General features: G+C 39.9%; 1 protein-coding gene across 1 annotated transcript in view; it reads left to right on the top strand.

Moving 5' to 3' along the window:
- Window positions 1-13,130, top strand: part of LOC138005321 (armadillo-like helical domain-containing protein 2) — a 21,663-nt gene extending 8,533 nt beyond the window's left edge. Inside the window, exons 6-9 of the mRNA XM_068851568.1 lie at window positions 548-614; window positions 3,428-3,514; window positions 4,927-5,020; window positions 12,754-13,130. Coding sequence (XP_068707669.1) covers window positions 548-614; window positions 3,428-3,514; window positions 4,927-5,020; window positions 12,754-13,130 — 625 coding nt within the window. The remainder of the gene's footprint in view (window positions 1-547; window positions 615-3,427; window positions 3,515-4,926; window positions 5,021-12,753) is intronic.
- Window positions 13,131-14,456: the final 1,326 nt, after the last annotated feature.

Genomic DNA, 14,456 nt, shown 5'->3' with positions numbered 1-14,456 from the left:
AACAAAATGGTGACTTTTCTTCCAACATTGAATATGGGGGAGAGGGGGGGGGGGGGGGGGGGGAGAGTGGGCACAAGAGCATAGTATTTCGCAAATAGTTCAGCCAATAATTAAAATAATGTAATTAGGTTTGAAGTGAAGTGATGCGCGCAACCTTCCCGACAACCTTGAATTGAAAGTTAAAACGGATTCAACCTGATAACGGATTTTACCGGCAAAATAAAAAACTACAGTAATGAAAACATGGCCTCCCTGTCCTACTAAGTAGTGGTAGGTTGGAAAGCCGTTACTTGCCCTACTTTCAATAAAAAGTAACTGTGAATAAAATACAAATTAAGTTGCTTTTTGTTTGCTGTTAGAATTTCTGGTTTCATCGGTGTTTTAGTGTGGACGATATTTGAAACGCAGCATCAAACATAATCTGTTTTAGCGTTGCGGTGCTTATATGAAAGGTACATGGTTTCCACAAGGTTTATTGTTTGTAAAAGTTCTGCATAACCTGTACTACTTATAACAATCTTCAGTTTCTTTTCACATTTTTTTTTAGACTATACGGGATTATCGACAACCTTATTGAGATTTCAGGTACCACTGAACCTGAGTTGTCTGCTCTGGTGAGAATACACTGATTGAATCATGATAAATCAACCAAGGGACGAACGAACGAATGAACGAACAAACGAACAAACGAAATTCTGACTAAACTCGCAAGAAACTTCAGTGTGAAGAAGTTTATTAGAGGTACGCCATTCAGTTTGCGGATACGAAATCTGTCTCCTTAACAAACTGTAACACGCCACATATTACAAAACACTGCGAAACCCTACCATAATTATTGAAAAATATAATCATGATCCACCAGATACGAAAACTGAACCACTGCAAACCACCAATTAGAAGTGGCCAAAAATATGTAGAAACGTATAATTCCTTATCCAATGCATCGGTACCAAAACCCCGAGGAACGGTACTCTTACCTAACAAAGAGAAAAAATCGAGTGAAGCTATGATCCTCGCAGTTATGAAAGCAGTTTTTTAGCAAAAGCGTAGAGAAGCCTGAAAAATTCAGGACTTCAACGGGTTTTGAACGCGTGATTCATTTCATAAAGGATCTGTAAACCTTTGGGGTTTCCAGAATTCGGATCCTTGATGGACAGCCAAGCCTACAAAGAGAGTTGCTTGTGGTAATAATTTTCTGTCCAACGACTTTGACAGGATGACAGTCCATTTGATGTTTCTTTTGGTGTACGTGGCGGGAAATCTTATAGTCATGGTTGAACATAGCAACCATCACGAGTGAACATATAATTGTAAGATGGAAATTTGGTTTTATCAAACAAGTTGAATGATTTAGAAAGCCGGACGTGACGTTTCGAGCGTTAGCCCTTCGTCATAGCGAATAGAGGAATTGTGGGTGTTGTTGGTCTTTATGAGGGTGTGGAGGAGCTTTGCCATTGGTGGAAATATGGTGACATGAATTGTGAATAAATTAATAGAATTAGAGTCGTTCATTGATTCCGCGAGGATAGAGCGTACCTGGATGAAAGATGAATTTTTGTTCGAGATTTTTGCGGCTTGCGGTGTTCCTGTGGTGTAAGGATAGTCCGCAAATTGTCATGTTATTATATTAAGCGGTCCGCGGTCTGCAGTCAGCCAATCTTTTAACTTTACTTTAACTTTAACTTTAATTGTCATAATTGCCATTAGTACACTAATCTGGCAATGGCTGGTCAACAGCTAGCTGAAGAACTACAATATACATTGAACTAGATATACTGTTAAGTAGATTAGGAAATTACACAAGCAGCTATTAACAACAGAAAGGTAACAAAGCAACATTAATAAAGCACAATACTAGCTTTGAAATGGTTGAAAGATGACGCATGTATCACTGAAAAAGCAAGACCGTTCCAGACCGAGATTGTTCTAGGGCAGAACGAATATTTATATACATTTACTGAAGATGACAGGGGCATAAATTTAATCGTGCGATCTCCTAGTCCCCAGAAAACCTAGGTTTTTTTCGGCCGGGAAAGAGATGTTCACAACATTGAAATTGATCTTATAAAACATCTTCAAATCATTGATGATACGGCGTTCCTCAAGCGATTGCCAGTTCAGGTCTGCTAGCATAGCAGAGACGCTACTATTGCGGGAGTAGTTGATAAAGACAAAGCGGGCAGCTCTCCGTTGGATAGACTCAATAGCAGAAATATCTTTGGCGTGTGTGGTGACCAAGCAACGCTTGCGTACTCCGCAATTGGACGGACTAGGCTAGCATAGGCTCGCGAATTGATCACCCTGTCGCAACATGAAAGGTTCCGCTGGAGAACACACAAAATTTTATTTGCCTTTGTTTTAACTTCCTCGCATTGCAGACACCAACCGAGAGAGTTCGTGATATAAACGCCTAAATACTTGTAATACTTGACCTCTTCGAGGCCAGAACCACTCAACCGGTAGCTGAAATGAGATGAGTTAGTACGCAGGGTCACAGAGAGAACAAAACATTTAATGGCTGCGAATCTCATTTGCCACTTAGCAGCCCACTGCTCCAGTTGGTGGAGATACGCTCTAAGCGGTGGTGATCGAAAGGGAAACATATTTGTCGGAATAAAACTGTATCGTCTGGGAGCAACCTAACTTCGGAAGATATGGCCGTAGGCGGGTAATTTAAATACAGAAGGAACAGGACTGGTCCAAGAACGGTAACCTGTGGGACACCCGACAACACATTTGGGTCGGAGCACGACGCGTGCGTAGAACATAAGTCCTCACGTGTAAAGACACTTTCTCACTGTGGACGCAGGGCCTCAGCTTTGGCACGGTCAGAGACGCAAACTCGGTTATTCCAAAACAGATTTGGAATACCATTCGATTCAGCACGGAGGGGTTTTTTTATATGACCACGCCCTCTGGACACCTCTGCCAATGGAATTGCCAGGTTCTGCTGGTTGGAGACCACCCATTATCTCGTTAACATATTTCTCGTGCGTTTCACAAATGCGTTTAAAAGTAGCGTTATGGAACTGTTTATAGGCTATTCTGTGTTCGGGTTTGCCAGTTAGCTTAGCCCACCGACGCAGAACCATAGTTTCTTTAGAAACTATAAATTTATATAATTGTAACAGTTGCACTTTTAATTAAAAACATTCATACGGATATTGACCTTGCAGGCAGTTACACATGAACTAAAACTGAGAAGAATAGAAAGATACACTTAACGATAGCATCATTTACACGTCGTTTACTTAGCAAATTTCAGCCCAGGATGTATCCGCAGCTTGCCTTCATTTAACATAGACATGTTCAAATGCCGATCCTCGATAGATCTTTATTCCTCACCGTCTCTCCACAACTTTGTCCCTATCGCCAGAAAAAAATAGGGATTAGTTGGTTGTTCAACTTTTCATGTGTTTCTTGCTAGAGACGATCGACTGCTGCCTGTTTGCTAACTCTTTGCTGTGAAAATGTTGAAAATCAAAGATATGTCCTGAAAGCAGAAAAGATACAAGTAAGTGACCACATTTGACGTCTTATGTAATGTATTACTTGACAGATGCACGGCAACATGGTCTCTATGGGATCTAGGAGAGTCATCGTAGTTTAGCGAACATCAATAGCGCCTCCCACTCCTCATAACTCGGGTTCAACCCTAGTCTTCGGGTCGTATTTGCAAGCTGGTGCGTTGAAATGTTGCGAGCGTTTGGCCAAGCCTTTACAGTAGATGAGAACGAACAAAAATTCGTGCAATATTTAGCTTATTATATACATAGTAATACACGATAGTAGTATACAACAATGTATGGTTTTTTTTAGTGGTATCCCACAGGCCATGAATAATTATTAAGAGTATTGTTTTACAGGGCCAACGATTAATTGATTCTGGTCCACTTTGGCGGTTTTCGTTTTCACTGCCTGCAAACTTATGGCACGTTTTTAGTGTCAAACTTCAAACATGCCATTCAAACTTTCAATTCGACAATTCCAATATTCAATTTGGCAATTCAAACTTTCAATTCGACAATTCAAACATTCAATTGGACAATTCAGATATTCAATTGGGCAATTCAAACATTCAATTCCGCACTTCAAATATTCGCTTCGCTTCACAAGTCACAGGTCATTGTTTTACCAATACAGAAGAATCCTAAACATCCATTAAAGCTAACCTTATGCCCAATTGAATTGAATAGCCGAATTGAATGTTTGAATCGTTGACTTGAAGGTTTGAATGGCTAAATTGAATGTATGAATTGCCGAATGCAAGTTTGAAATTTGACACTAAAAAACTGTCCCGTTAGATGTTGTTACGGCAATGAAAAACATGATAAGATCTTCGACTGGTTATTATCACTAAAAGTGGTGGTTATATACTCACTTGCTATCAGTTTAAAACATCTTTGTACATTTCTTGAGTGTCCCTCATCAAGTAATAGACCTTTTGCAGCTAGCGATCACATGGTACAAAAACCGTCACACTGAAGAGCAAATTGCGCACTGAAACATCTTAAACAAAGCAACTTAAATTAAATTGTCGTTGTTTTAGGTGTCCCAGTGCGCAATTTGCTCTCCATTGTGGCAGTTTTTGTACCGTGTTATCACTACCTGCAAAAGGGTCTATAAAACGTACTATCCCCCTTAGACGTCCTTCCAAATGTGTTAACTTTCAATCTTCAGGGGTAATTATACCTTCATTCTGTTGTTCGAAACATACTGACGAGATAAATTGTGTTGCCATTATCGAAATGATCATCGTCCGGTAATCATCATCGTTTTCCCCCAAACTGTAGTTAACGGTCACTTCTGAAGATACATGTCGAAGCATAGGAAAAGTTAAGTAAAAAATTTCAACAATATACGCTTATTTATAATGTTTTCACCGCTGTTTGCGTCTTACTTTGAGTCGGTAAAATTTGTTTGCAGGAAAAGATAAGCTTTGTTTCCAATGAAAACTGGTCAGCATGGCAGGAAAATGAGGCGGCAGAATTGATGATTTTTCTTGGCTTTGATCCCTCAGGTGAGTGAAGAAAATTTTGTAACTTAGAACTTTATACATTCCCCTATAAAGCAAAACATATGTCACAGGCTGAATTTGAGTTTGTTTCCGTTTTTGCCCGGGGACTGCGGCAACAAACAGCATTAAAACTCATTTTTGATATCCCGTGTTTCATCCCACCTACCAAGTAATAAGTATCTAAAATAGTTTACAAACAGTTTCTTTGTTATTTTTTCAGCGGTCGACCCATGTTCTCGTTGGCAAAAGATAAGGTCACTTGGAGCCAGTCTTGGTGGAGAAACATAACAGTACAATTGAAATGTAGACCCAAATTCCAAAAAAGGACGTTTCTTTGTTTTACACTTAATGAGCAATTTTAAAAGTTTTTCAAGAGCTGCATCTGTAAACGTAACTATTTCATCAGCTTTAAAGAGTGTGTGAATCTATAAGACCTATAAAAACGCGTGGACAACAAATGCATGAAAAAATGTTAAAAGGAAGAAAATGCCGATAAAGCCATCTGGAACATCCATTTATTGTATCCAAAGGTTTAACTTGTTCTATAAACCGGCTGTGAGCAACCTTCCCTTTCCAAATTATTCCAAGTAAATCAGTAAATGTGTAGAAAACGCGGCATTTGTTTTCATTGAATTATTAACCGCGCAGCCATGGGCCGAGCGCGGTTCTTGCTCTGCACTTTGTTTATTTTTTTACTCGGAACCGTAAGGGCACCGAGTTATAAAACATGTTACATTTAATTTTTTTTCCTGTGCAGCAAAATGCACAATAGAAAACACGTGGTGGTGTTTGATTGGGCAATGCACAAGAGAAAGCATGTGGCGCTGTTTTCATTGGTTATTAAAAGCAAACCACGTAGTCCAGCTAACGGAGAGCTCTGTGAGGCGCTGTTTGGATTACTGAAGATCAAAGTAGCGTTGGCTTAATCGATTTCTTCTTGGGACGCTTAAAACACATACAAAGAAAGGCATACACTTTTCCCAGTAGACCCACACTAAAAGATGTCGGGCGTCAGCTTCGAACGGGTCTTTCCGCGAACTGAATGAAATGGAATTGCACTCAAATGTAACTGAAATGGACGCAACTATTGAAAGCGATACAACTCAAAATACTAATTCCTGAATAAGCAGCAGGTACTTTATTGAGAACTACTCTGAAGATGATAGCGACAAAGAAAAGAACTCGACAAACAAAATAGACGCCATTTTGGAATCTTCTGAAGACAAATAAAAACATTGGCACGGTGAACAAATAGCCTCACGCTTGTCACAAAAGTAGCACCATTTTTACCGCGAACCATAAGCCTCCCGTTCAGTGTACCATTGACTACGAAGATAAGTTTTTGGTTTGTTGCGTTTTTGTTTGTTTTTTATTGTTAAACAGTTTGCTTCTTTGTAATGGTATAGCTTATATACTTTGTTCAACTGGCCATATTAGCGATCGTGTTCATTGCCATCTTGTGTATATAGTTCTGTTCTAGTTTTACAAGATTTGATATCATCAGTGGAGACTGTGATCAGCTCTTTTAGAAATAATTGTGATATAGTTTGAAAGGCTAGTGCGATACACTTATTTAGATTCTCAAGGACAAATTCAGGTCTCGATATACCTTAGTTGTGATTTGCGTGTGCATCGACATAGACGTGACTGAGAACTGACAGAATTACAGAGAAAAAGATGAGATGTCTATTTTATAAAAGCAGAAAAAGGAGGAAATACAATACATATTTAACTAACCACTCCCCATGGGGGCTTTTTAGGGTCAATGAAACACAATCAACGAAACGACAAAACACAACAACAACTGTTAAGAATTCCAACTGGCCGGAGGCAAACCAGTTGGCAATTTACAATTGCTTTCGAGAAGTTGAACTAGGGACTATCAGGAACAAATTCTCTGAGTGGTCAGAACGGGTCTTGAAACCGGGAACTCCGTAGCTGGTTAACAATGTACCGAGGTCATCCACATTTTATCGTATTACTAGGAGATCACTTGCTCGTAAACACAAGTATAGGAGCTACCTCAGGTATACGTTTAAATCTAAGCACGTGGTATGTAACACTTTTTCAAAAGCGTGGATGAACAGGTAAATGCAAAATGTAAGTTACATTTAATACAGAAATCAGGAATACCCGGTACGATTTATAAAAGAATGTTGTTGTTTCGTTTCCGCAGAAACGAAACGTATTTATTTTGAATTCAGGGTGAACTATTTACACAGTTAGTTATAAGCCGTGTTCACGTTAGGCCTCGATTATGATCGAATTATAATCGAATTAATATGAAATGGGTTCACATCAACTAATTGCAGTCCCTGGTTATAACTGGATCATAAATACTTCAAACAACCTCAAAGGGGTTGTTTGAAGTAATTACAATGCGTAATTGAACAGAATGGCGAGCACGTGGTGGTATGAGCAGACGAAACTTCTCATCGCCTTATGGAGCGAAGGTTTGGATTTGTCTTCTTCTATTCTCGAAAGCTATCCTTGGTTCTCTTCTCGCCTCAAGCACATGATGGTGGTGATAATCGTGGCAGCCAAGCGATACGGCGCCATTTTGTCTCACACTACGAGGTTACCCTGCGTATTGTATTTGAATTTTCGCAGATGTGAACAGAACCATAATTGAATAAAATTGAATGAAGTGTGATAGCCTGATATATACGTCAGTTGATCACAATCAACGTTAAGTGCGAACACGGCTATAGAGTGGCCAATCAAAACAGAGTTTGTAATTGGCAATCTAAACATCTACGAGATACAAAAACAAACTTGTGAACACGTAGACCTGTAGTATTGCAAATCATAATGCTGACAAACACAAAGCGATGGAAATGGATCATGCATAGGACGTTTTGAATATCTGAATGATTTTGGGTTAGATTAAAGCAATATATTGTTAAAAATTCCCAAGTTATCCTTTTTGCGTTTATTAATAATGTACACAAGTCATTGTAATAAATTGGGTTAACGAGGGACCAGTGATTGTAAGTTAGTAATTGCCACGGTTCATATGTAACATATAATAGAAGATTCACGGAAAACGGAATTTGAAATGTTATGCAGGGTTAAGTATTTGACCGTAAAATAGGTATTTGTAGACTTTATGGTTCGATGTATTGTGTATCTCTTAATATTGCCTGACAGGCATCTCACTGTTCAGAGAGTTTGCGTTCACATTTATATCTTTATTCTCGAGAGTTTCAGTAGACGAAGCGAAATAAATATGTCAAACCAAGTGACCCACACTACTACAGTATTTTATCTTTTATCCTACCCTTACCATTCCTCGAGACGAAACACTATTTTTGTTTTTTGAAACAGTTTCTTGTTGACTAATTTCTTGTTAAAAGTCTGGTCCACCGCGTGGCATATTGCTGGTAAGTTCAACCTTTGCAGGGATATAACCTAGGAAAACCCTGGTTCACATCCCATTGATACATACATACATACATACATACATACTTTATTGCAACTCCCTAAAGAGGGTTTTTCAGTTACAAGTTAAATAAAAAATACAAACAACAATAATTGATATATAAATAAGAATAAATAAGCAATTAATTAATACAAATCTAAATTATGTGTTTTCCTAAATAGCTGAAATTAAGTTAAAAGTAATTGTTTGGTCAGTTTCGATTTGAAGGCCTTTACAGATCATTACTTAGGTTATTCCATAGTTTGGCTCCACGGTATGAAAAAGATCAATCTGCATCTCAAAATGTTCAAATGGTTGCTCTGTCTTGTATTTCTAATATTATTTTGAGCGAAATGTAAATTTTTCTGCCAGATAATCAGGGACGAGATTGTGAATACATTTAAAAATCATTATTGCATAATTTAGATAGAGTCTATCGCAGACAGGCAGCCAATTAAGAGATCTGATGCCTTGTGAAATATGATCGAACTTTCGGAGTCCCAATACAATACGAGCAGCAAAATTCTGAACCAATTGGAGTTTCTTAATATTGGAACAACTAGTGTTCGACCAAACCGTTGAACAGTACAAGAGTTTGCTAAAAATAAAACAGTTCATAAGTAAAATCAATGTCTTCTTATCTAATAGGCGCTTGATTCTGTTTATTTGGATCAGTTTGTGTAGACAGTTGGAAGCGGTTTTGGTAATATGAGACATTATAGGTTAGTGACTGGTCAATGTAGATACCAAGATCCTTGGCAACAGTAACAGAAGTGATTTCTTTTCCAAGCATTGAGACAGCTGCAGATATTATTGAGGTCCTCATTCAGATCGGCAATGGCAGTATTTATGTTGGAAGAAGGAAATGATAAATAAAGTTTACTATCATCAACATAGCAGGCCGATTTGCAGTGTTCAGGAACAGACAGCAGGTCATTCACATAAATAGTTCCCTGGGGAACTCCATATTTTAGTGGAAGTGGATCGGAGACTGAGTCGTGGATCCGTACTCTTTGGTAGTGATCAGTGAGATAACTATGAAACCAGTCCAGGCTTGGAGAGGAGATACCAAGTTCCTGGAGTTTCTGTAATAAGATGTCATGACGGATACTATCAAAGGCGTTTGACAAGTCAAGTAGCACAATAACAGAGACCTTTTTATCGTCCATTGCTCTCAAAAAGTCATCGGTAACACAGAGAAGGGCTGTTTCCGTGGAATGGAGCTTACGGTTACCACTCTGGGTTTTAGTTACTTTCTTGTTTGCAGATAAGAAATCAACAAACTGTCTAGGAGCCAGGCGCTCAGACACCTTTGATAACACAGGCAAAAGAGAGATAGGTCTATGATTGCATGGTTCTTCATAATCACCTGACTTTAGGACTGGAGTTACCTCAGCAATTTTCTATGACCTTGCAAAGGTTTTAGTGTTTAAGGAATTGTTCATAATGGTTGTTATCGCCGGAAGAATTGCTGGCAGACTATCTTTGAGTACTCGAACAGACACTTTATCATAGCCAGGTGCTTTGTTGGAGGCGAAGCCCCTAATAACAGATTCAACATCCTTATCTGATACAGCATGAAATTGAAATATTTCAGGACATTCATCAGGTATTGGCACTGTAGTTATAGGATTAATATCAAAGTTATGTTCAGTAGCAAGGTCACTAGCTTTCTGGGCAGTGACACATCCCACAGACGTGAAATATTCGTTAAATTTATTTGCCAAAGCAACCGGGTTATCGGGTACATTAGGGCGAGGATGTTTTTTCCTTGGCAGGCAGTTATTTATGATCTTCCATATCGCATTGGTATTTCCTCTACACTTCAGTAGTTCGGATCATACATGAGCTTTTTCTGCAAATCTGAGCTCACGCTTGACTTCCTGTCTAAAAAATCGATATGCATTCCAGTGAAGGCGGTCATTTGACTTGATAGCACTTTTGTGCCATTGATCTCGGGTCTTCATTAATTGGCGAATTTCAGTCGTAACAAATGGATTTGGTCTGGCCTTGATATTAACTCTCTTTATTGGGGCATAAACATCCAAGATATCTGTGAACAAGGCATGTGCCCACTTGATCATCAAAATCATCAAATATGGATATCATGTGGAAGGGTACAAATGCCAAATCCTCGCAGAATCGCTCAACATTATAGCCAACGTAACTCCTGATAGTAACATATGAGGGCTTGAGTCGAGGGGTCTTCAGCGTCAAAGCTAGGTAGACAAGATGATGATCGCTTATTGAAGAGGCGAGCACGTCAGAGTGGCTAACAATATTCTTATTTGTAGACATGATCACATCAATAAGAGATTTTGAGGTTTCAGTCACTCTTGTTGGCTTCTCGATCAGTTGATTTAGGTTGAAAGTTGAAATGATATCTCGCAGTGAGTTAGCCTCAGGGTTGGAAGTCAACAGGTTGCAATTTAGATCACCAAGCACAATAATATCCAGATCCAGGAGTAATGCATTAGTAAGACTTTTTGCAAGCGATTCAAAGCAGCTGGCTGGTGTATTTGGAGGTCGGTAGGTGTTACAGATCAAAAATGACTTGTAGCTTCTACACTGTACTTTTCAGTCATAGTTGTCGAAAGCCATCCTCATAAGCAAATGATAAGTCCTCCATTAAAGTGACTTTAAGGTTGGACTTAGCATAAATGCACAAGCCGCCTCCATATTTGTGTGGTCCGCGATCTTGTCTGAAGAGCTGATAACCAGAGATCTCAACACACGCATCAGGTATAGATAAATCGAGCCAAGTATCGGAGATGGTGAAGATATCGAAACTGTTATTCAGGATCGTGTCTTTAACGAGGCAGAATTGTTCTCTTGATTTCAAGGAGCGAACATTCAGATGAGCAACTTTTACCATCGCCTTCAAACCCTTCGGTATATAGAACTTGGCAGAATTACATTGTCCGTTAGGTCCTGGATGAGGATGAAAGTCTCCACCTCTAGCCACAGAAAGAGCAACCGGGTTGAAGGAAGCCGCACAATTTGAATAGTACGCCACTCTTGACTTCTGAAACTTCTTGTGAGGTGACGTGACAAAATGGCCGCCGAATCGTGACACGTTCCTTAGCGAAATTAGATTGAAATCAACCGTGTATGAGTTGAAATACATGTCAAATTTATCTCCGTAGTACACTTGAGCACTCTCGAAGAGCTTGGGGGAATATAAGTTGACAGGGAACGAAGCTAACAGCGAAAAACGTAATAAATCCTATAAATCCTAGTAAAACGACTGTCAAGGTGATGTTTTAGAGTGTATGGATCAAATGTTGGTAATGAATGTGCAGTTATATATGTCACTATGTGTTATTACATGTACATATAATTATGACAGGAAATTACTTACTTCCCTGTAATTATTATTATTAATGTAAGAAATGAACTTTACACTGCTTTATCAAGCTTATCCAGACAAACATATTTAATGTAACAGAATTACCTGCAGAAGTCATAGCATTCAACACAACTTTTCAGATTCAATAATGTACATGGTAGTTGCACAATAGATTTTCCTTACTGTTTGTCTTGATAAATACGAACTTTCCAAAATTTTATCACAGAGAATTATAATTCTTTTATTTTGACAATTGGGTGCATATTACTGTGGAATATGCTATTCTTAGAGTTATTTACATACATACATACATACATACATACATACATACATACACATATACATACATACTTAATTGACTGCTCCCCATAGGGGCTTTTATCGGATCATTCAGACCAGATTTGACAGGTAGTCATCATGACGTCATCAATCAAAAGGCAAAAGAAGGGGGCGTGCATAAATTGGGGAATGACGCAATGCAGCTGTAACCCTAACACGTGAAACAAAACTTGCATCCCAGGTCATCGCATAAATTAGGGTTAGGTTAATGAGATGCCAGTCATGTACGAATACGAGGGTTTTTTCATCGATGAGAATGACAAAGAAAGGAACATAACACTAAAATATAATTTCCTAAGGTGCGCATAAAATAGTACTGTGTGTGCATAGATATGTGACTAGCCTGGTTGGAGAAAGAGAGAGAGAGCTCTGTCCCGCTCTGGAGTTGAACTGTGAATAAGAGATGGCAGCAAAGGAAAGACAAGACTAAGGAAAAGAAACCAATCACAACCACACCAGATGACCTCATCGGAAACCAATCAGAAACAACCATTAACTCATCGAGAGCCAATCAAAACGCAAATAGGTCATTCTATGATTGGTTCTTAATGATGTCACTGGCCCTTCATAACTTGAGGGACAAACGTATTGTGGTTATAAAAGCGTCCCTCTAGCTCACTTTTTCAGGAGACTTTATCATGTCTGAGAAGAAAGAACAAGTCGTACCGATTCGAAAACCCACTCGACCATCCAAACCACCCACCAACAAGAAGCCAGAAGTCACACAAACATGCGGAGGAAACAACGCTATGACCATGGAGGAGATAAAGGAATTGCCACCCCTATCTCCCATCCCAGCCACACCCGCTATGCAAGTCGTGGAGCAGACCTACGGAGAAGGGGAAGGGTGGGAGCCCAATGAGCCCACTACTATTGAAGAACTCATGGGGCAGATCCCTGATGACCTGTCAGCAGACGTTGATACGACATGCCCTTTTCATGGTTGTTTGTTGGAGCACCGAACATCAGCCAACAGTTTTAATTACGTGAAATGTCCTGAGTAGCCCTTTGCCTTCATTCCAAGCCAACAGGAAGTACACCAGTACTTAAAAGCCATGGAGAAACAAAGGCACCATCAGCTTGTGATTACATCGACAAAATGCATTCCGAATGGCCAAAGATGCTGTGTTACTGCGATAGACCTTCCACTCTGAAACAGAGCAAATCTGAGAAGAACCCTGGCCGCATGTATTTCAGCTGTCGGAGCCGCACATGCCCCTACTTCCAATGGTTGAACGCTCCCTGGAACCATAAGATCCTAGTCTTCACCTTAGACAAACTGAATCCGCCACCGCAACATCCTCGATACCCAAACTTTAAACCACGCCTGGTGGCTTACCAACCAAAGAAGAAACAGAACGTAGTGCCATCTCGACATCACCCATACAAGCAGAGGGGAAGATCGTTCGAGAACACATCCTAAGCGCAATCCGCCTTTCAAATGGCTTCTCGCATGGCCCAGCGCCTATCTGACGGATGTTTTTCAAAGACCGCATGAACTGTGCTCAATATTGTAAAATAGTTTTTAATTGGTTCAATGTTGTAATAAAAAGAGAGTACAACCATTTGATTGATGTAGTTGTCGTTGAGAGTGAGAGTGAGCGAATGTCGAAACCGAACGAGATCACCCTCATCACTGGAGGCGCTAAAGGCACCGATGGCTGGGCCATACGATGGGCGTGGCAATGTGGGATGCGTGTTATGTGCATTCTCTCTTGCGACCACCCTATCACCCGAGTGAATGGGAAAGGATGGCGTCTCTGTGGTGGTCATGATCCCAAACTTGTTCATGTCTCAGGAGTGTCTCATCCGGGGGATTTGGCTCTTGATGTACCGCGCATAAACATGATCAGGTGTAACTCCTTGGACACAGAAGCGGATCACGCCCGTCGAGCTGCCAATAAACGGTTACAGCGTACATATCCATCATCATCTTGTAAAGTCACCGGGTTATTTCGGCGCAACTATTGAAATAAAGAAAGCTGATACTGTGTACGCTTTTGGGAAATTTGCACAAAAAAGTCAAGGATTAGAGTATGTGGATGGTGGGACAGGGTGGGGCGTAGAGATGGCACGCCTGATGCACAAACCCTTGTATCTGTACTCGATGACACATAATCGCTGGTTCAAGTATGATCGTGTTGAGGACAGGTTTGAAGCCTGCCTCGAACCCATGCGCCATTATCGGCACGCAAAACATGGAAGCTCATACAGACCCGTGGCGCAGTTTGCAGAACATGTTTTCGAATCGTTGGGGGAAATAGAGTTCCAATGAAAAGCAAAATATACCTTCCTGTGATTGGTTCCTAATGATGTCACCGGTCCATCAT

Source organism: Montipora foliosa, chromosome 6 (genome assembly GCF_036669935.1).
Source record: "Montipora foliosa isolate CH-2021 chromosome 6, ASM3666993v2, whole genome shotgun sequence".
In the NCBI taxonomy this organism is placed as follows: domain Eukaryota; kingdom Metazoa; phylum Cnidaria; class Anthozoa; order Scleractinia; family Acroporidae; genus Montipora; species Montipora foliosa.
The sequence above is the reverse complement of the archived record's forward strand: the minus strand, read 5'-3'. Positions and strand labels throughout refer to the sequence as shown.